Genomic DNA, 23537 nt, shown 5'->3' on the forward strand with positions numbered 1-23537 from the left:
TATGGGGGATACCTGAAGGGCAGCAGCACAGATGGGGGGAAGGGAAGGTGAGGGCACAGAGAATACAAAATTAGGGCTTTTTGCCCCTCTGTAGTTCCAAGGATGGGAAGTGAAGGGTGCTGCAGAAAGAGATGGAGAGAAAAATAGCAGTTTTTTGGTTTCCCTATGTTCAAAACTTGAAAATTGATCAAAAGACTGCTCAATTTCAAATAAGTGGGAAACTTCTAAAGATGGGGAAAAATAATCTGCTTTATCCTCACTTAATCTCTACACAGAGATTTCCTGCCTTGCTCACTTTTCACCTCCTAAAACAATTGCTGCCAGCCCTGAAAACCCTATTATATAAACTTATGTTCCCTGAGAGAAAAAAATAGTTCTCTGCAAAATCTTCAAGTTCGCGTAATCAATTCACTTCCACTAAGGCATTTCTCAGATGATTAGCAGAAGGTAACAAAAAGAAAATAATCCAGGGAAAATAATGTGGAATGACTTAATTAGTGTCTGAGAAATTCTAGTTGGAAAGAGGCAGAAAATCAATTAGCGTTAAATGCCAATCTCATCATTTAAGGCCTATTGATTCCTACTTCTTTTGAACGACTGCTCTGTTCTTTTCTTCTAACAGAGAAACCTTTTACTACTGTAGCATTAGAAATATCAACCCAGAAGTTATTTCCCAGTGCTCCCAGCATTAAAAGCTTTTAAATAAAGCATTCTTCCAGCTGGATGGGTGTAATTATCTTTTCCCCAAAAAATCGGGGATGTCTTTTTTACAGGAAAATCAGAAACAATGTCTACCAATTTCCAAAATAATAATTAACCAATTTCCAAAATAATAATCAATATTTGAGTAAATAGTTTAAACCCACCAAAAGGAATAAACACACTGAGATCGCTTAAATCCATTTTGATGGTCTTATTAATGTGATAAGCAAAAGAATTGAAATGAGTTAGATAATTAATGTTTCAGCACTCAATTACTAGTTGTGGGAGCTGAAAGCCAAGAAATACATTCAAATCCAATAACCGATCCTTGCTGTGCATACAACTAGCCATAAATTTGGGTGGCAAATGGGAAGATCGAAGTCTCTTTCAATGGTCTCATATTAATTCATTTTTTAAAGATGCCCTAACCTGGAATTGTCTCCTGTTTCTGGAAAAATCCGGCAATATTTTTCTCCATTTACAAACTGTGTTTGTTAATTCACATGGAGCCATCCAAATCTTTCAAGACCAAGGTTTTTCTCAAAATGGCCTCTGCCGATAGATTTCTGAACTAGGAATATCCTCCCCAGTGATTCAGAAAGCCACTTCATTCTCAAAGTAGTGTTTCTTTAATATACCATTAAATCTGGATGATGGGCATCAACCCAGCTGCCCTCTCAGGGTAAAAATCAACCTTTTTAGGGACAAATCACCAGCTCCGTTCCAATAGCACAAAATGCTGCTGATTAGTTCTAAGTCATATTGGTGAAAACTTAAAATAGGGAAAAAAATGAGCAAGCTCACACTACGAAGGACAATTTATCATGTCAATTTTTCCCCTCGTCTGACTGCTGTACTCACACCCTCACTGTGGAATTAAGCCTAAGAACACTGAAGTCCTCAGGGTGATTATTGAGACTAATTGGATTGCAGATAACAGATCCCTACCTTCCTTTAGCAAGTATCCAATTTAATCGCTTTTTTCCAGAAAAGTTAACCCACTAGGAAGAGTGCAAAAACATTTTTAGAGTATGGCCCGGAATAACTCCTTTTTACAGATGCATTTTCTCTAGCCCAGGCAGACATTCAAAATGCTTTTCCCTTTCTTTCATGAATAAAATTGCCACAAAATTTTCCTCTTCAGCTCACTTAGACCTCTTCTTGATCAGTTATTTTCCAGCTATATTACGGAGAAATACTTAGAATGACTACAGAGGCTACAACTCCACATTCAGAGTCTGCAAATCATCTCTTGATACCACTCTGGCCTTTTCCTCTGATGAGATTTTACAGTACTTCTGTCTCCCATATTAGATCCAACCCCACCAGGTTAAGTAGCCATACTTAATCTCATTACACGCCCCAATATTTTCTTCATGAAGCAGGGATAAAATGTTTAGGATATAAGATTGACAATTTTGCTTTTAATCAACTACATCTTACATCAAAAGAATGATAATACAGGCATGTTTCTGGACTGTTAGCTGCCCATAGAAGAAAGAAATCAGTGAGAATAAAAAATTCAGACAACAGTTGTGGCCTTACTGTTGGGAATTAAAGTAGGTTCCCATAAAAAGAAAATTGATGACGCTCTGGTACACTGAACACCCAAACTTTTACATTATAAGTCCTTGCAAGAAACTCATATCAATTATTATTTTATGACCCCGTGGGGATATTTAACTGATCTCTCTGGAATGTGGGGCCCACTTCATTTCAATAGAGAAACTGGCTCTTGACAAACTTTCCTTTTTCTTACCCTTTTTAATTTAAAAGCAACATTCTATAATGTTGAGGGTGGTTGAAGAAAATCTACGTAAGTCTTTTTAGTACACACTCTTAATGATATACTGGTATAAATGTCATTTGTCTTTCCCAAAACAAGGAAACCTTCCTTGAAGAAAAGACAGCGTCTGCCTTTGTCCCAAGCAAGCCCTGGCATTGAGAGTTTTCATCTTTGCCTCCTTAATAATAATAATAATAATGGCATTTATTAAGCACTTACTATGTGCAAAGCACTGTTCTAAGCGCTGGGGAAGTTACAAGGTGATCAGGTTGTTCCACGGGGGGCTCACAGACTTCATCCCCATTTTACAGATGAGGTAACTGAGGCACAGAGAAGCAAAGTGATTTGCCCAAAGTCACACAGCTGTCAACTGGCGGAGCCGGGATTTGAACCCATGATCTCTGACTCCAAAGCCCGTGTTCTTTTCCACCGAGTCACGCTGTTTCTCTAATGGATACAAGTTAATGGATACTTAAAGGACACAAGTTACCAATCAGAATATTGACCTCATTTCTTCACTTACCAAAGGGGGTCCTCCCAAGAAAATGGTACCCTGCTTGCCGACAATGATGGTTTCATCAGCCATTGCGGGCACGTATGCTCCTCCTGCTGTGCAGGATCCCATCACCACTGCGATCTGAAATCCAAGCACATCGACAAATGCAACTGAAGAATCACAACATATGACTAATGGAACTGAAAGGTAAACCGAGGGGCAGCATCGACCAGTCAGAATCGAACACAGGACAGAGTCCAAGGACCGGGGTGCCCGATACTGTAGTTGTTGCCGAGAATACGACAAATCCCAGGCCCTGAGATTCAAGGATTCCGGGTATTGTCCATACAGCTCATGGAAATGTTGTAAAAGTTAATAAAATCAGGCTTGGAAATATATTTTTTTTAAATGGAATTTGTTAAGCGCTCACTATGTGCCAGGCATAATACTGGGGTAGATACAAGTTAATCAGGTTGGACACAGTCTTAATCCCCATTTTACCAATGAGATAACTGAGGCACAGAAAAGTGAAGTGACTTGCCCAAAGTCACACAGCAGACAAGTAGCGGAGCTAGGATTAGAACCCATGACCTCTGACTTCCAAGCCCGGGCTCTTTCCACTAGGCCATGCTGCCTTTCATTCTTTAGAGACACTTTCCAGACAAACAAAAATTCTGCACCAATTCTTGCCTAAGATTAGAAAGACACAAATAACAACTATTTGGCTGGTAAACTCTCCATCTAAATAAAATAATGAATCATCTAATAACAGTTGGAGAAAAGTGCCATGGATACCAAAGATCATTATGTGAAAGCAGTTTTTAAGGTGAGTAGATGAACATCTAATAACAGTTGGAGAAAAGTGCCATGGATACCAAAGATCATTATGTGAAAGCAGTTTTTAAGGTGAGTAGATGAACATTTCTCCATAGATATGTTAAGTATATATCAAAGAAAAAAAAAATAAACCCACAACAGGATAACTAATCCAGATATAAAAAAAGACATGGATTAGCACTATTTTCCTTCCCACTGGGAACAATCATTGGAAGCACTTATTTATTAAAGTTTCATGGAAAGATTACAGCATGAGCAGAATTCATTAAAAAGCAAAATAAACCTCACATTACATTATATATTATTACATGTCCAAAGGTTTTAGCAAAAGAGAGCTGCAGGGGTAAAATAGAAAAATTTCATCAACTCTGCTAACTTGTGGACTAGGATTCAGTTAGATTCAGTTTAATCCATTTCATTACCGGAAAGATTGAGATAAACTGCCAGGGAATTTAAAGAAGAGCCATGTGATAATGGAAGAAGCGAAAAAGGACCAATTTACGAAAAGAAAAGTGAAAGAACTAAACATGCATACGGTAACTAAGCGGCAACAGGAGGGAAGAGAAACATCGGACATCAAGGACTCAAAGGCAAAAAGAATTACTCGAAACGATGCAAGAACATTAACAAGGTGCGAGGGTCGACTTTCCGTTTTGAGGGTGTGGGGACGGATGAGGGGATGGGGATTTTAGGGAAGGGTGAGGACTAAGAGGTGACAAACTTCCAGGAGGTAACAGGCCGGGTCTGTTCAGCCTTGACTCTCTTGGGACTGGTCAGAGACCTGGGATGAGCAAAAAATGGGAATCTGGTTCAGACAACTTTAGGGAACTGCTCCCATTGCCTCCAAGGAGTTGGCAAAGTGTAATTTGATGGTTGAAAAAAACGAAGATCATCGTCACAGCACACAAAGACGTTTCTCGGATGCCACAGGCTGGAAAAGTCATGGGAAAGAAGAATGACTGAACAAACTAAAATCTAAATCAGGGAATCACAAAGGTACAATAGATTAAGGTGGTTTACTTCCTTCATTCCTAAAGTCCAAAATATACACGTAGAGGCAGGAGAATCAACACTTCTAATTCTTTGAGACTAAAAAAATTACAGGAAATACCAGACCTGTTTAGAGGTAAGAGAACAGCAAATATTCCCACCAAAAATAATAGCATATTCTATTTGATTATATTCGGTGCCCCTCCTTCCCCTCTCCATCTGGTTTGGTGCCTTACCTCCTTCCCTTCCCCACAGCACCTGTATATATGTATATACGTTTTTACTTATTTATTACTCTATTTATTTATTTTACTTGTACATACTCTATTTATTTTATTAATATGTTTTGTTTTGTTCTCTGTCTCCCCCGTCTAGACTGTGAGCCCACTGTTGGGTAGGGACCGTCTCTATATGTTGCCAACTTGGACTTCCCAAGCGCTTAGTACAGTGCTCTGCACACAGTAAGCACTCAATAAATACGACTGAATGAATGAATGAATGAATGGATCATCATCTCTAACAAAAACATACATTCGTTTCATCTTCGTACAAACCCAACTGTCATGATGAAATCAGTGACAGATTTTTTTAGAAGCATCTCATGAGAAAAACTGAATACAGTCCTCTAAATCTGTAGAATGCAAATTGTGTTCTCAAATTCCACAGATGAGATCTTCACACCAGGCAAAGAATATTTAGTTAAGAACAACAACAACAAAGCATTTAAACTCCCATCAAGAAGTTTCCCACAGTTCAAGAAACAACAACAACAACAAAGCATTTAAACTCCCATCAAGGAGTTTCTCACAGTTCAAGAAACCAAGGCCAAGGGAGACAAAAACTGCAGACTACTTCAAGAAGAAAGGAGGACGCTCATCCTCAGATGGTATCCAACATCAAGCCGCATGTTAGCACAAAGGGTTATGTTGGAATCAGAACTATGATCGGAGGTCATATGACCGGACCTAGAAATGAAAATGACCAAGGAGCCCCCTTATGACCACAGCTTATTATTCAATTATGCAATAATTGCCCAGCATTCTATAATAATAATAATGGCATTTATTAAGCGCTAACTATGTGCAAAGCACTGTTCTAGAAGTGCTGGGAAGGTTACAAGGTGATCAGGTTGTCCCATGAGGGGCTCACAGTCAATCACCATTTTACAGATGAGGGAACTGAGGCACAGAGAAGTTAAGTGACTTGCCCAAAGTCACACAGCTGACAGGCGGTGGAGCGGCATTTGAACCCATGACCTCTGACTCCAAAGCCCAGGCTCTTTCCACTGAGCCATTCTATGAGGGATGAAGAAAAGGTACTGCAGAAAGGAGGGCCCAATCTCCATCAATCAATGGTATTTACTGAGTGCTTACTGTGCGGACAGTATTTTATTTTATTTTGTTACTATGTTTGGTTTTGTTCTCTGTCTCCCCCTTCTAGACTGTGAGCCCACTGTTGGGTAGGGACTGTCTCTATATGTTGCCAACTTGTACTTCCCAAGCGCTTAGTACAGTGCTCTGCACACAGTAAGCGCTCAATAAATACGATTGATTGACTGACTGATTGGACAGCGCTGCACCAAGCACTTGGGAGAGTAAGTCATAAATAATGTTGGTATTTGTTAAGCGTTTACTACGTGCCAAGCACTGTTCTAAGCACTGGGTACAATGACCGCTTACAGTCTAAGGGGGAAGACAGGAATTAATATAAATAAATGACGGCTATGTACTTAATTGCTGTGGGGCTGAGGATGGGATGAATAGTCAAGCGCTTAAAGGGTTCAGACCCAAGTGCACAGGCGACGCAGAAGGAAGATGGAATAGAAGAAAAGAGGGCTTAATCATGGAAGGCTTCTAAGAGATGTGATTTTAATAGAGCTTTGAAGGTAGGAAGTTTTGGGGGTCTATCATATATGGAGGGGGAGAGAGTTTTAGGTCAGAGGGGGGACATGGGCAAGGGATCTTTTAGACTGTGAGCCCACTGTTCTTTTAGACTGTGAGCCCACTGTTGGGTAGGGACTGTCTCTATATGTTGCCAATTTGTACTTCCCAAGCGCTTAGTACAGTGCTCTGCACATAGTAAGCGCTCAATAAATACGATTGATGATGATGAAGGGATCGGCAGTGAGACAGGAAAGATCGAGGGACATTAAGTGTGTTGGTGCTGGAGGAACAAAGTATACAGGCTGCGTTAGAGTAGGAAATCAGTGAGGTAAGGTAGAAAAGAGTATACAATCTCAGTCAATCAATGGTATTTACTGAGTGCCCACTGTGAGCAGAGCACTGAACTAAGCGCTTGGGAGAGTACACTGTAAGAGTTGGTAGACAGGTTCCCTGCCCACAAGGGGCTTACTGTCTAGAAGGACAGACACTGAAATACAATCGGGATAAGCACGTAAGCACATGAGAAGCAGCGTGGCTCAGTGGAAAGAGCCCGGGCTTTGGAGTCAGAGGTCAGGGGTTCAAATCCTGGCTCCGCCAACTGTCAGCTGTGTGACTTTGAGCAAGTCACTTCACTTCTCTGGGCCTCAGTTTCCTCATCTGGAAAATGGGGATTAAGACTGTGAGCCCCCCGTGGGACAACCTGATCACCTTGTAATCAATCAATCAATCAATCGTATTTATTGAGCGCTTACTGTGTGCAGAGCACTGTACTAAGCGCTTGGGAAGTCCAAGTTGGCAACATATAGAGACGGTCCCTACCCAACAGTGGGCTCACAGTCTAGAAGGGGGAGACAGAGAACAAAACAAAACATATTAACAAAATAAAATAAATAGAATAGATATGTACAAATAAAATAAATAAATAACGTCACCAGTGCTTAGAACAGTGCTTTATGCACATAGTAAGCGCTTAATAAATGCCATCGTTATTATTATTATTATTATAAGTGCTGTGGGGCTGCAGGTGGGGTGAATAAAGGGTACAAATTCAAGTGAAAGGATGATGCAGAAAGGATGAGTAGGGAGAAAAAAGGGCCTAATAAAGCAAGTCCTGTAGAAGTAAAGTAATTACATAAGAATAATGATGGTATTTGTTAAGCACTTACTATGTGCCAAGCACTGTTCTAAGTGCTGGGGGAGATACAGAGTAATTAGGCTGTCCCACGTGAGCTCACAGTCTTAATCCCCATTTTCCAGATGAGGTAACTGAGACCCAGAGAAGTGAAGTGACTTGCCCAAAGTCACACAGCTGACAAGTGGCAAAGCCGGGATTAGAACCCATGCCCTCCGACTCCCAAGCCCGGGCTCTTTCCACTAAGCCATACTGCTTGTCTGTCTCCCACGGCATTCCCAGAAAAAGAGAACAGGCACTGAATCCCCATTTTATAGATGAGGAAACTGAGACAAAGAGAAGTGACTTGCCCATGGGCATACAGAGGAACTCGAACTAGGACAAGACCTCCTGATTCTCAGTCCTTCGCTCGGTCCACTGTAGAAGGGAGACAGAATGGGCCTCCCACCCCTTTAACCTCCAAATTCTCCAGGGATCAATTACTTTTACCAACAGCAACATGGCTCAGTGGTGGAAAGAACCCAGGCTTGGGAGTCAGAGGTCATGGGTTCTAATTCCGGCTCCGCTGCTTGTCTGCTGTGTGACTTTGGGCAGGTCAATTCACTTCTCTGGGCCTCAGGGCCCTCATCTGTAAAATGGGGATGAAGACTGTGAGCTCCACATGGGACAACCTGATCGCCTTGCATCCCCCAGTGCTTGGCACATAGTAAGCGCTTAACAAATACCGCCATAATTATTATTTTAGCAACAGGAGTGATGACTAGCCTGTCGGCATCAGGAGCAACAGCAACTCACGCTCTCTCGGAGTGACTCCCGGAATTAGAAAAAAAGGAGACCTCAGTAACGCCGGCAACATCTTCAGGCACTGACTAAGAGATCTGGGGGACCAAAGCGGTTTGAGGTGGGAAATTTGGCATTTGCTTTGCATCCATGGGGCGGAAGCCAGCAGTACAGTCAAGCATTGGTTTTCACGCAGAAGAGAGTTACCTGTGAAATTCCTCTAGAAGACATAACAGCTTGATTATAGAATATGCGACCAAAATGATCTCGATCTGGAAAGACTTCTGCTTGTCGAGGTAAGTTTCCGCCTCCTGAATCAACTAAAGACATTAGAGATGGGAGAAAGGAGAGAAATTAGACACATCTGTAAAATGGGCTACATGAAGAAAAACATTTTCAAACATTAATAACAACACTTAAGGTTTAGTAATTGCAAAAAGAAACAGAGGCTGTGGTATTTGTTGAGTAAATTCTATTTTTAAAGAGACAAACTCCACCATCACTATCTCTCCTAACACTGGGCCTCAGTTACCTCATATGTAAAAGGGAGATCGAGACTGTGGGCCCCACAAGGGACAACCTGATTGCCTTGAATCTACCCCAGCACTTAGAACAGTGCTTGGCACAAAGGAAGTGATTAACAAATATCATTATTATTTGCTGACCTCCCCGTCTCCTGTCTCTCCCCTCTCCAGTCCATACTTCACTCTGCTGCCTGGATCATTTTTTTTTACAAAAATGTTCAGTCCATGTTTCCCCACTCCTAAAGAACCTCTAGTGGTTGCCCATCCATCTCCACATCAAACAGAAATTATTTCCTGACCTCCCTGTCTCCTGTCTCTCCCCTCTCCAGTCCATACTTCACTCTGCTGCCTGGATCATTTTTTTTTTACAAAAATGTTCAGTCCATGTTTCCCCACTCCTCAACAACCTCTAGTGGTTGCCCATCCATCTCCACATCAAACAGAAATTATTTGCTGACCTCCCTGTCTCCTGTCTCTCCCCTCTCCAGTCCATACTTCACTCTGCTGCCTGGATCATTTTTTTTTTTACAAAAATGTTCAGTCCATGTTTCCCCACTCCTCAAGACCCTCTAGCCCATCCATCTCCACATCAAACAGAAACTCCTTACCATTGGTTTTAAAACACTGTCACCTTGCTCCCTCCTACCTCATCTCACTACTACTACAACTCACTATCACACACACTTTGCTCCTCTATCGCCAACCTACTCACATTACCTTGATCTCACCTATCTCTCGCCCATGTCATGTCTCTGCCGGGGAATGTCCTCCTTTTTCATATACAACAATTACTCTCCCCATCTTCAGAGCTTTGTTGAAGGCACATCTCCAAGAAGCTTTCCCTGACTAGGCCCTCCTTTCCTCCTCTCCCACTCCCTTTCGCGTCATCCTGACTTGCTCCCTTTATTCACCCCCCTCCCACACCCTAGCCCCACAATACTTCACTCATTCGTATTTATTGAGAGCTTTCGGTGGATAGAGCAATGCACTTACCCGTAATTTCTTTATTTATACTCATGTCTGTCTCCCCCTCTAGACTTTAAACCCACTGTGGGCAGGGAATGTGTCTGTTACACTGCTGTGTGGTACTCTCCCAAGCACACTGCACACTGTAAGCGCTCAATAAATACGACTGATTGATTTTCACGGGTACAGGTGGCAAGCTTGAGCACAGAATTGTTTTCTATCACCTCTCCTTCATTTAATCCCACAAAACTGAAAAAAATTAGAACAAATGGAGTGCAGTAACGAAACAGTCCTCTAATGGTCCGAATGAATTATGAGCCTCCTGATTTATGAACACCTAACATACTACCAGGGGGTGGCTTCATCACTCCATTGCTCAGCTCCATTCTAAAGGTTTGGGTTCAAGTGGCAAATCCAGGAATTTCAAGCAGGCACTGATTATTGTCAATAATCCCTGCTAATTTTAATGACTAGTAGCTAATAAGATTTTTTCCTCTAATACATAATGTAATGACTAATCTGTTTTTTCTCACTTTTATTAGTGAGGGTGGCGGTTACGAACGGTTACTACCTTGTGAGTTACGTCAAATGGCGAATGATGTTTCTAAATTTCCGTAACACTTTAACTGCACAACACATCTGTTTCAACTTTACAGGACTAGCCTCCTTCGTGACACTAGCTTTGGAAACGTAAATCGAGGTGGGGAAGGAACACATCGGAGCTGTGGGAAATGGGAAGAAAATTTCCAAAGTACATTAAAGGGGCTGGGTGAGTGTTGGAGCATGAGAGGATGGGAGTGGGAAATAAGGTGTAGGGGGGAAATCATCTGACTCTGGGAAGAATTCACAGTGAGGAACACACATTTTTAGTTCCAATGAAATAAGAGTTGGCTACCCTATCACAGGACCTCTCTGACTCAATATAAATTAATTACTGTAACCCTAGTTTTCACCTGTAATCTATTAAGTAAACAATTCTGGGCAACTGGGAGTAAAAATAAGGTATTTTTGCTCTTGTTTTGCTCAGGAACAAATGACTCATTTGTCAGATTCTCCCTATCATAATGATGGCACCTGTTTAGCGCTTACTATGTGCAAAGCCCTGTTCTAAGCGCTGGGGAGGATACAAGGTGATCAGGTTGTCCCACGTGGGTTCACAGTCTTCATCCCCATTTTACAGATGAGGGAACTGAGGCCCAGAGAAGTGAAGTGACTTGCCCAAAGTCACACAGCTGACAAGTGGCGGAGCCGGGACTGGAAAAATGGTTCCGACTTGCCACATTTAGACTTTAAATGGATTTTTCAGAAACCTACTGAATCTGAAGTCGCAGGACGGTTTGTATAAGAAGTTGAATGGCATGTATTATCCACAACCTTATGTTGCCAATTTGTACTTCCCAACCGCTTAGTACAGTGCTCTGCACACAGTAAGCGCTCAATAAATATGATTGAATGAACATTAAACCTAAAGTCCTTCTGTTTCCCACAATTACGACTGGCTTTCAGTGACTGACGACAATTCCTAAAAAGTGGAGGAAAATACTTTCTCATTGCAGCGACAGTCACCCAGACGACACCCAGGGCATTGGGAGAAAATGCTCTGCCCATCACTTGGGATGGGGCAGTTCGCCTAGTGACCCTATCTGGCGACCAGCCAACGACCAGGGGAGGATGGGGACAGAGGAAATGAGATGAAGTTAAAAGCAGATGACGCAAGGGATGAGTTCTCCTGCTTGCCTGCTTCAAACCGAACAGCCACAAGAAAAGGGCCTCCCATACGTGAGAAACAATAAACGGATGCTGCCGTACTTGGGATTAGTTGGAGGGTAAGCCAAGATTTTGTTTCTAAAACTTCGACTGCCAAATTTCTGTTGGTGACTTGTTTACTCACTCCCAGCTATGGGAGACTTAAGATCTTGCCTTGGATACTTCTTTACCATGTACTGCACATTGTATTATCTCTTTTCTATAAAGAGAGGTGTCTTTGCAGCGCTTTGCGTGCGAGCTCACTAGGTAAGGGGGTGCAATCGTCGATCTTCCCCAACTCTCTGTGAAGCGCAGGATGCCATTCAGCGGAAAACCCCTCAAAAGCTTCTCAAGCTTTTGGGGGGGGGTTCAAATCTTTCTAGTCACAGAATGGCGGCAAATGAGCTGGAAATCAGGGTCTGTCAACTGGAACCACATGGGACTAGGTCAGTGAAGGTGAAGCAGCCCCTCCTCCGGTACAGTTCCAATTAATGGAGGTAAGTTGGTGGACATTTTCAGGCTGACCCAGGGCAGACAACCCAGTCCTGGGGGTCTCCAGGCCGAAGCCCCCCAACAGCTGGGCCCCGAAGGGGTCCACATCATTGTGGGGCAGAAGTGTCTACGCCCCACAACCGTACCCTGCAAGGAGGAACGAGGGGCCACTTGCCTAGGCTCCCTTAAAGAGTCAGAGAACATCACACTCACTACCTATCTGAGTGAGTGTGAATCAACAGTGGGTGTAACAACTGACTGATTTTCCACTGTCGCAGTAACATAACGCCTATTTATAAATTGCCCTTTGCTTCGTAGTCACCAACCTACATAGCCTTTGATTATACATTTCTGTGCCGTTTGAAACAATCACACTGCCTTGCCAAAAAGGAGCTACCAGTAATGAAGTTGATCATCGGTGACCAAACTTCCCTTTGCAAATAAATGATGTGGGGTCAGGGGCAAGGGGAAGAGGAGGGAGAGGAGGAGAAAGGAGGAAAGGAAGAGGGGGCCGGGGCAGAGGGAGAGGCACCTGGACAGCATCAGTCTGGGGAGATGAGAGAGGAAGAGATAGAAAAGACAACAGCAAACTGTGGGGAGGAGGGAGCATGACAACTTAATTCCGCTCCTGTTCAGCACAATCAATCAATCAATCGCATTTATTGAGTGCTTACTGTGTGCAGAGCACTGTACTAAGTGCTTGGGAAGTACAAGTTGGCAACATATAGAGACGGTCCCTACCCAACAGTGGGCTCACAGTCTAGAAGGGGGAGACAGACAGCAAAACCAAACATATTAACAAAATAAAATAAATAGGATATGTACAAGTAAAATAAATAAATAGAGTAATAAATATGTACAAACATATATACAGCACAGGGACCAGGGAAGACACTTTCATTCAGTCATTCATTCAATCGCATTTATTGAGCGCTTACTGTGTGCAGAGCACCATACTAAGCGCTTGGGAAGTACAAGCTGGCAACATATAGAGACGGTCCCTACCCAACAGCGGGCTCACAGTCTAGAAGCAGCGTGGCTCGGTGGAAAGAGCCCTGGCTTTGGAGTCAGAGGTCATGGGTTCAAATCCTGGCTCCGCCAACTGTCAGCTGTGTGACTTTGGGCAAGTCACTTCACTTCTCTGGGCCTCAGTTCCCTCATCTGTAAAATGGGGATTAAAATTGTGACCCCCCCAGTGGGACAACCTGATCACCTTGTAACCTCCCCAGTGCTTAGAACAGTGCTTTGCACATAGTAAGTGCTTAATAAATGCTATCATTATTATTATTATTATTATTAAAAGGGGGAGACACACAACAGAACAAAACAAACATATTAACAAAATAAAATAAATGGACTAGTAAATATGTACAATAGAGTAATAAATATGTACAAACATATATACAGGTGCTGCGGGGAGGGGAAGGAGATAAGGCAGAGAGCTCGGGGCAAAGGCAGACTCTGCCGGCTTCTGCAACTGCTCAAAGCCCCAGGTCTCAGTATGTTTGGTTTTGTTGTCTGTCTCCCCCTTTCAGAGTGTGAGCCCACTGTTGGGTAGGGACTGTTTCTATATGTTGCCAACTTGTACTTCCCAAGCACTTAGTACAGTGCTCTGCACACAGTAAGCGCTCAATTAATACGATTGATTGATTCCCCTGACCTTCCCCGGGAGGACACACCCTGCTGCTTCTCCCTAAGCTTCTAGGACTGGCTCTTCTGGACCCCCCAAGAAGTACAGCTATTGGTTGGTTCAACCACAACTACTGGTGCGTAAGTGGGAGTTTCTGTCTACTAGTCAATAATCATGCTTTGTCAACAAAGGAGATCCTCTGGAGGTGAACAGAAACGCTTCACGGGTAAGCAAATGGTAAGCATATGCCGATTTTTTTTGAAAGAGCTCGTTCACCTCCAAAAGGGTAAGGTGGTAGTTCCAGATGTTTATCGGCATCTTCTCAGAAGCCAAGCATACTGATACAATGGGCTGGTTGAGTTTGGGGTGTGGCAATCGAAAGAATCCATTTTGAAACATTTAAATCGAGGTCCTTCGGGTCTTGGCACGCTGCCGGTGGAGGATCCTCGTCTACCGTCTGGCTCGATGGCTAGTACACGAGCAACCCGAGCGCTTAGTACGGTGCTCTGCATATAGTGAGCTCCCCCTCGTCCCCCTCTCCATCCCCCCCATCTTACCTCCTTCCCTTCCCCACAGCACCTGTATATATGTTTGTACATATTTATTACTCTATTTATTTATTTATTTTACTTGTACATATCTATTCTATTTATTTTCTTTTGTCAAGATGTTTGGCTTTGTTCTCTGTCTCCCCCTTCTAGACTGTGAGCCCACTGTTGGGTAGGGACTGTCTCTATGTGCTGCCGACTTGTACTTCCCAAGCGCTTAGTACAATGCTCTGCACACAGTAAGCGCTCAATAAATACGATTGATTGATTGATTGAGTGCTCAATAAATGCAACCGAATGAATGAACCACAAGGTTATTCACTCATTCAATCGTATTTACTGAGTGCTTACTGTGTGCAGAGCGCTGTACTAAGCGCTTGGGAAGTCCAAGTTGGCAACATCTAGAGACGGTCCCTACCCAACAGCGGGCTCACAGTCTAGAAGGGGGAGGCAGACAACAAAACATATTAACAAAATAAACAGAATAAATATGTACAAATAAAATAGAGTAATAAATACGTACAAACATATATACATAATAACAAAATAAAATAAATAGAATAAATATGGACAAATAAAATAGAGTAATAAATACGTACAAACATATATTGACACTTACCTAAATAGACACAAGGAAGACAATTCTGCAAAGCAATCTCTTGTGCACGGGTATGTTTCTTCACCGTCACCGGATAGTAGGAGCCACCTTTGACAGTGGCATCGTTGGCAACAATCAGGCATTCCACTCTGAAAAACAGAGTAATAATTCTGGCATTGATTCCGCGTTGGGCGCCAAGCGCTATGAGAAGCATTTACCATCTCCCCGGAGCAGGCACCGTCTCTGTCCCGCACAGGGCTCCCAATCCAAGAAGCAGGGCGCATAGGTGTACTAACCGCCTAATCATGGTGGTGTTCCCCATCGGGAATAACGGAGACTCGAGGACCAAGAAGCTGCACAAAGGAATCGATCGCAGGGTCTGTCTGTGGCTTAGGCAGCTCCCCTTGCCCTCACTGGATCTCACTGCTGGTCATTTTCCCCCCTGGGGCAAGGAGTGCGACGAGTGAGTAGGCTGGAAGGTGTGCACCACACTGCCAAGTAGATGTGCAGTCTTCAACCACATTAACCACATTGGGGGAAGCAGCCTGGCTCCAAAGCCTGGAAAGAGCCCAGGCTTTGGACTCAGAGTTCATGGGTTCGAATCCCGACTCCACCAATAGTCAGCTGTGTGACTTTGGGCAAGTCACTTAACTTCTCTGGGCCTCAGTTACCTCATCTGTAAAACGGGGATTACGATTGTGAGCCCCCCGTGGTGTCCCACCTGATCACCCTGTAACCTCCCCAGCGCTTAGAACACTGGTTTGCACATAGTAAGCGCTTAATAAATGCCATCATTATTATTACTATTATTATTATTATTATTAACCAGCCACAGGCAAAACAGGGACCGGAACCCAGGATTCCTAATTCCCAGAGCAGCGTTCATCCATGTAGACCAACAGCAGAGCTCCCCACATTAACGTACTCATATTAAAAACAAACTAGGCCAAAAATCACGTTGTGATGGGTCGAACGTTCAGGATTGAGGCCCGTTTGAAACTTAGCACAAAACTACATTCGGTGTAACACTGTGTTCCTTTCTAATCAGAGACGGAGGAAATGGCAGATTTTACATAATTTTCCCTTATGCCATTTCTCTTGTCCTATTTTAATAGCCCCAGAGTCCCAAAAAACAACTCTTGGTTATCGTGAAATACTGCTTCATAGCACTTAATTGGTGCTATGAATTGGTGCTAATTGTCCCTTAAGCCAGTTTCCATTCTCTGGTTTTATCTGTTCTTGAATCCCACAAATTTTCTTCTCTTCAATTCCCTCAGAGAGATTAAAATTTGGTTCCACAGAAGTTGTCTTGCGAACCAGCTAACTGCAATGCCCACTGATTAAAATGCCATGGTCCTCCTTCCCCAGCCTCTAAAACTTCCCTGCAAGGGCTGTTTGAAACAAACCAAGCTTACCTACTTGACAGGATGATAACTCATTTGCCTAGTGACAGCTGGCAGGGAATTCAGTGCCAGCAGGAAGAAGCCACGCAGGAAGCAAAGGGAGAGTCAAAATGGGGACAAGGAATTGCACTTCAACAAACCTTCCTCTCTGCTAATCCCAAGGAAACCAAGGGCTGAGACACAGGAGGGTAGCAAGCCCTGTTTAAGTTGCATAACCTCCAGGTAAGAGAGAGGTGGGAGAGAAATCTTTGCCAAATATCAGGGGTCTGTGGGACAACAGGACAGAAGTCTGAGCAACACCCTGGTTTCCCAAGGTTTGTCCAGATTGGTGAGGGGGAGACGGCAGCTCTTCTCAAATGTACCAGCTGCCGTCCCGTCCCACTTTGCCTATATGTAGAGAAACTAACTTGACTAAGTCACGGTGTCAAACACATATTTGCTGGTCATCTTCTTCTTGTAAAGACAGGTACGGTGTCAAACACGTATTCGCTGGTCATCTTCTTCTTGTAAAGACAGGTGTGAACTGGCTTATGCTCTGAACAGGAGGAGTACAATGGTGGGGGGCAGGCTAACCATATTGGAGCTAAAAACCCTTTAACTCTATTTCATTCTTCCAAGTCTGCACTTGCCCTTCTTCCTTACACCGTCCATCACTCTCTTTAGCAGAGGGAGGTTGCACTAGGAGCCCCCGGGAGGGAAGGGAACAAGGACCTGGGAAAGGGGAAATGGAAAAGGAGGGGCAATGCACACACTGGGCAGACAAAACCAAAAAATAAACTACCTAGAGTCTCTCAATTCATCAGTCTCCCTATACTTCTCCTTCCCTATTTCCCCATCTTCACTGTGAAAATCAGAGGTCTTGGAATTCCCTGCAGATCATGCCTCTTGCTTCAAACAACGGTTCCTCCTCCTTCTCCCCAAGGCTCTAAGTGAGCGTGACTCGTCGGGTGCCTTCTGCTCCTAGGGGCTGCCATGAGATTTTTCTGGACCACTTGCCGGCTGCCGAACTTGCAGGGGCCACGTGGCTCCTGGGCAGAGTGCATAGGCACACTGTGGCTGCCCGGTGGGACGGTCCCACCTCTCCTCCTCCCCATCCCACCCGCCTTACCTCCTTCCCCTCCCGACAGCACTTATATATATATATATTTGTACAGATTTATTACTCTATTTATTTTTCTTGTCCATATCTACCCTTCTATTTATTTTGCTAATGATGTGCATCTAGCTTTAATTCTATTTGTTCTGACGACTCTGACACCTGTCTACATGTTTTGTTGTCTGTCTTCCCCTTCTAGACTGTGAGCCCGTTGTTGGGTAGGGACCGTCTCTATATGCTGCCAACTTGGACATCCTAAGTGCTTAGTACAGTGCTCTGCACACAGTAAGCGCTCAATAAAAAAGCAAAACTTTTGTAAAAACTCCTCACCCTCGGCTTCAAGGCTGTCCATCACCTTGCCCCCTCCTACCTCCCCTCCCTTCTCTCCTTCTCCAGTCCAGCCCGCACCCTCCACTCCTCTGCCGCTAATCTCTTCACCGTGCCTCGTTCTCGCCTGTCCCGCCGTTGACCCCTGGCCCACGTCATCCCCCGGCCCAGAATGCCCTCCCTCCGCCAAGCTGGCTCTCTTCGTCCCTTCAAGGCCCTACTGAGAGCTCACCTCCTCCAGGAGGCCTTCCCAGACTGAGACCCTTCCTTCCTCTCCCTCTCCTCCCCCTCCCCATCCCCCGACCTTGCCTCTTTCCCCTCCCCACAGCACCTGTATATATGTATATGTTTGTATGAATTTATTACTCTATTTTATTTGTGCATATTTATTCTATTTATTTTATTTTGTTAATATGTTTTGTTTTGTTCTCTGTCTCCCCCTTCTAGACTGTGAGCCCACTGTTGGGTAGGGGCCGTCTCTATATGTTGCCAACTTGTACTTCCCAAGCGCTTAGTACAGTGCTCTGCACACAGTAAGCGCTCAATAAATATGATTGACTGACTGAATGAATGAATAAATAAATACGATTGAATGAATGAATGAATGAATGAATGAATGAAGAGAGAGGAAGACAGAGTGGGATGGCTCTGATTCCTCCACCTGTTAGACCAGGGAAAACTGTCTGAGCCAGAAACTATCAGAATGAAGCTAACCCTCATCAACCCAGAAATCTAAAATAGAAATGCTACAAATCCTGGACGACGACCTAAATGCAACAGCCGTGGTAAGGATACCTCAGCCATATTAAAAGCTACCTCTCTGGCGGTCTGCACTACAAAGGAACGGATTGGTACTCTTACCCTGACACTCGGCCAATGCCCGTAATAATGCCACCAGCCGGGACCTCTTCATTACCGTACACCTGGTAACCAGCAAACTGGGAAAACTCCAGGAATGGAGACCTGCAGGAAGGGAAAAGGAGGTGGTTTGGATTATTAACCGCCAAAAATAAAAAACCCGCCCAACAGCAACACGTGTCTGTTAGCCTCCCAGCTCGAGGTTTAACAATTACAAAGGAAAGACCATCGTCTTTTTTAATGGTTTTCTTCATATATTTTTTGCTTTCAACAAACTCTCTAGCCAAATTAAATTTCCAGGTAAAAATCCTCTAAAAAAAAAAAAAAGGTGTTTGCTAAGAGCTTAACTATGCATCAGACACTGTACTAAGCACTGGGGTTGATACAAGCAAATCAGTTTGGACACAGTCCTGTCCTATATGGGGCTCACAGTCTCAATCCCCATTTTACAGATGAAGTAACTGAGGCCAAGAGAAGTGAAGTGACTTGCCCAGGGTCACACAGCAGACAAGTGGCCGAACCGGTATGAGAACCCATGGCTCTAGCCACTACACCATGCTGCTTCTCTACTACCATAAAAGACTTGGGAGAAAAAAAACACTACATCAGAAGAGGTGTCATATCTCGCAATCATTTCTTTATAAAATAATCAATTACTTGCAATTGGAAAAAAGTGTCTGAAGGACCTGTGAGGCACTCTGAATTATACCAACCCTGGGTCTGTGAGTCTGTCAATTCTCTCTCTAGGTAACAGTTTTCCTCTTGATATGTGGAGTTTTCTTGCTTTCTCTCCTCCTCCTACAAGGAAAGAAAATCCATTAGACTTCCCATTCAAAAGCAGATATATAGGCCAATTACCCTCATTTTATTTAGTACGAGGGAATCAGACTAATTACTGTCGGACAGGGTACGGTGTGCCCTGTAAGAAATAACTTACTCTCTGATTTATTTTGTGAAGAGGCTGCTGATTACACAGAGAGCTGGAAAGCTTCCTTTTAAAAAACGATTCTTCTTCTGATCCTATGATATTCAGCGGTTCCCTCATTCAGTTAATCACTGCGGCAATTTGCTGAAAAAGTCACAACATCCTAACTCATACGCTCCCGCTGTGGGTTCCTTAGTTTGCGATTATCATTCCTGGTCATCTACATGCCACACATTTTATAACTCACCCTGAATAATAATAATAATGGCATTTATTAAGCGCTTAATATATGCAAAGCACTGTTCTAAGCGCTGGGGAGGTTACAAGGTGATCAGGTTGTCCCAAGGGGGGCTCACCGTCTTAATCCCCATTTTACAGATGAGGTAACTGAGGCTCAGAGAAGTTAAGTGACTTCTCACAAAGTCACACAGCTGACAAGTGGGGGAGCGGGGATTTGAACCCATGACCTCTGACTCCAAAGCCCGGGCTCTTTCCCACTGAGCCACGCTGCTTCTCATTTTTTTTTTAGAGGATTTTTACCTGGAAATTTAATTTGGCTAGAGAGTTTGTTGAAAGCAAAAAATATATGAAGGAAACCTGAAGCATTCCTAGCAATCGGTTTTGTACCACTGTTGACCCTTAATTTAAGGCACTCTATGGGATAAAGCCCGGATACCCAAGAAAACAATTACAAGTTACATCCTTTGGGGAACATTGGTTGGTCCTCAGCAGTTTGGCTATCTGCTGGTTCCCTCTGTAAGAACTGAAAAAAAAATGACGGTATTTGTTAAGTGCTTACTCTTTGCAAAGCACTGTTCTAAGCGCTGGGGGGATACAAGGTGATCAGGTTGTCCCACGTGGGACTCACAAGCTTCATCCCCATTTTACAGATGAGGTAACTGAGGCACCGGGAAGTTAAGCGACTTGCCCAAAGTCACACAGCCAATAATAATAATAATAATGATGGCATTTATTAAGCGCTTACTATGTGCAAAGCACTGTTCTAAGCGCTGGGGAGGTTACAAGGTGATCAGGCTGTCCGACGGGGGGCTCACAGTCTTAGTCCTCATTTTACAGATGAGGGAACTGAGGCCCAGAGAAGTGAAGTGAGTTGCCCTAAGTCACATAGCTGATAGTTGGCGGAGCTGGGATTTGAACCCATGACCTCTGACTCCAAAGCCCGGGCTCTTTTCCACTGAGCCACGCTGCTTCTCTAAGCCCGAACCCCTCCGATTGTGGAATCCCTGCGAACGGTGCTTTGCTCATAGTAAGCGCTTAATAAATGCCATTATAAAGATCAGACTGAGCCCAGGTAGCAGGATGTTCACAGGAAGTTGTTGACAAGGCCTGACTTTTCATTGGCGCAAACCAATCTCTCTTGGTACTGAACCATCTTTGTGGACAATGTTTTGTTGTCTGTCTCCCCCTTCTAGACTGTGAGCCCGTTGTTGGGTAGGGACCGTCTCTGTATGTTGCCAACTTCTACTTCCCAAGCGCTTAGTCCAGTGCTCTGCACACAGTAAGCGCTCAATAATACGATTGAATGAATGAATGAATCTTAGCTTCCACACTGAGTTGGGCTTTGTGCCCTGGGAACTGGAGCAGTTGCCCAGGGGCCAGTATGCTGGGGCCCCTGTTGACTTTGGTCAGCTCAGGCCTGGGGGCACCAAGTCTGTTACTCCTGCTCCAGGAAGCTGCAGGGTAGAGCTGAGAGTCGTTCTCTTTCCCCTGGCTGAAGTTACGGCGGTTCATCTGATAGTCCACCCCACCGACAGCACTCCCAAAATAGGAGCGGCCAGTGCCAACAAGGAACTGGCAGGAACCAGAGCTGGAAGGAAGTTGGAATGGGCTTGAACTCAGCTACTGGGATCAGGGATCCCAGGGTGGTGGGAGGGAGGAGTGTGGAAAGGGAGAAGGGGGCAGCCATCCACCCTCCAGCTCCTGCTGTTAGACATCTTTTGGGGCACCAGCAGCCAAACCCCACCCCCACCTCGGCCTGCTCCAGCCACTAGTTTGGGCGCCCAGTGGCATCTTCTGTGGCTAGTTGGGCCAGCCCGCTCTCTTTCCACACCCCGCAATTCTTCTCACCTGCTACCACGACCCTCACCACGAAAAGCCACCTGCGAAGCGGCGGGCGTCAGGGGAAAAGCAGAGCGTGTAGGAGTTCCAGAGAGATTTGCTTTTTACTTTCAGCTTTGGCAGAAACAAAGGAATTCGAATACAGGAAAGGGGAATAAAGGGCAGGGATTGGAAGAGATAAAACAACGGTAGGCACCCAACTCAATTTCAGATCACAAAAAAACACAGGTTTGCAGGTCTGTATTCAAGGGCAGAGCTGAGTTTCCATTCTAAGCCTAAAACCTGTCCCTGGCTATTGAGCATAATCAGAGGGGCCTTTAGGGCCAGAAAGCAGTGAAATCCTCAATGGCTACTTGAAGCTTTTGTGGGCTAGGAAGGGGAAGCTGAAGGAAACAGGGACGAGCGTTAGGTTCTGCTGAACCTTAGCAGACAGAAAGGGGATTCTTGAATCTGGGAATGGAACCTCCCCAAGGCCAAGGAGAAACGGGGGCTTCTGCGGTGGCCTAGTGTGTGCTTTGGCTCAGGGCTCGTGGGACGGTGCCAACCGAAAGGAGCTGAGAAGACAAACCACTGTGGAGAGGGTGAAGAGGAAAGGATCACAGAAGATTGGGGAGATTTAAGGGAACGGAGAAAGAAGAGAGAAGCGGAATTTGGGAATAAGTATTCTTGCCCCTGATGCAGGTGGTTTGTTACTCCCCAATTTTATTCTTTTTGTCCGCAGAAAGACGTAGAATAGTAGTGGTAAGAATAAATTAGTTTGGAGAGCCAGTTTCTAGCCCTGTTCTGTCATGGAAATCACATCAGCTGCTGGAGGACTTCCCCAATTGACTTCTCATCTCCTCACCTCATGTCTCCAACTTCCACTCCAACACCTCCTTGCCACCTAAGCCCTTTAAGGTTCAAAATGCCCCCTGCCCCCCCCCCCCCCCAAGCACTTTTATGTCAATATCTGCAGACTCTCTCACTTCCTTTTACCTGTAATTTATTCTATTGTCTGCCTCCCCTACTAGATGGAAAACTTCTTGATGATGGGGCTTATGTCTCCTAATTCTATTGTATTCTAACCAACACTAAGTACAGTGCTTTAAATAATAATAGTAATAATAATAATGGCATTTATTAAGCGCTTACTATTTGCAAAGCACTGTTTTAAGCACTGGGGAGGTTACAAGGTGATCAGGTTGTCCCACGGGGGGGCTCACAGTCTTCATCCCCATTTTACAGATGAGGTCACTGAGGCACAGAGAATTTAAGTGGCTTGCCCAAAGTCACACGGCTGACAATTGGTGGAGCTGGAATTTGTACCCATGACCTCTGACTTCAAAGCCCGGGCTCTTCCCACTGAGCTACGCTGCTTCTAAGTGCTCAATAAATACCAGTGATTGACTGATGGACAGCTGCTCCTGTCTCTGCCCTGGAACTCCTTCCCTCTTCATATCCCACAGACTACCACTCTCCCCACCTTCAAATCCTTATTAAAAGCGCACCTCCTCCAAGAAGGCTTCCCGACTAAGCCCTCATTTCCTCTTCTGCATCATCCTTGCACTATGATTTGCACCCTTTATTCACCGCCCCCTTCCCCCATCCCTGTAGCACTTATGATCATATCCCTAATTTATTTACATCAATGTCAGTCTCCCCGCCTTTAGACCGTAAGCTCACTGTGGGCAGGAACTACCAACTCGGTTACACTGTACTCCCCCGAGCACTCAGTACAGTGCTCTGCACCCGGCGCTCAA

The 23537-nt window shown here is 44.4% G+C and overlaps 1 protein-coding gene across 1 annotated transcript in view; it reads right to left on the reverse strand.

The window, feature by feature from the left end:
• Positions 1–23537, reverse strand: part of MCCC2 (methylcrotonoyl-CoA carboxylase 2) — a 78546-nt gene that overhangs the window by 29682 nt on the left and 25327 nt on the right. Inside the window, exons 3-7 of the mRNA XM_038765803.1 lie at positions 19508–19592; positions 18798–18899; positions 15132–15259; positions 8814–8926; positions 3012–3125 (exon numbers count right to left, since the gene is read on the reverse strand). Coding sequence (XP_038621731.1) covers positions 3012–3125; positions 8814–8926; positions 15132–15259; positions 18798–18899; positions 19508–19592 — 542 coding nt within the window. The remainder of the gene's footprint in view (positions 1–3011; positions 3126–8813; positions 8927–15131; positions 15260–18797; positions 18900–19507; positions 19593–23537) is intronic.

The sequence above is a fragment of the Tachyglossus aculeatus genome, chromosome 23 (genome assembly GCF_015852505.1).
Source record: "Tachyglossus aculeatus isolate mTacAcu1 chromosome 23, mTacAcu1.pri, whole genome shotgun sequence".
Taxonomy (NCBI): domain Eukaryota; kingdom Metazoa; phylum Chordata; class Mammalia; order Monotremata; family Tachyglossidae; genus Tachyglossus; species Tachyglossus aculeatus.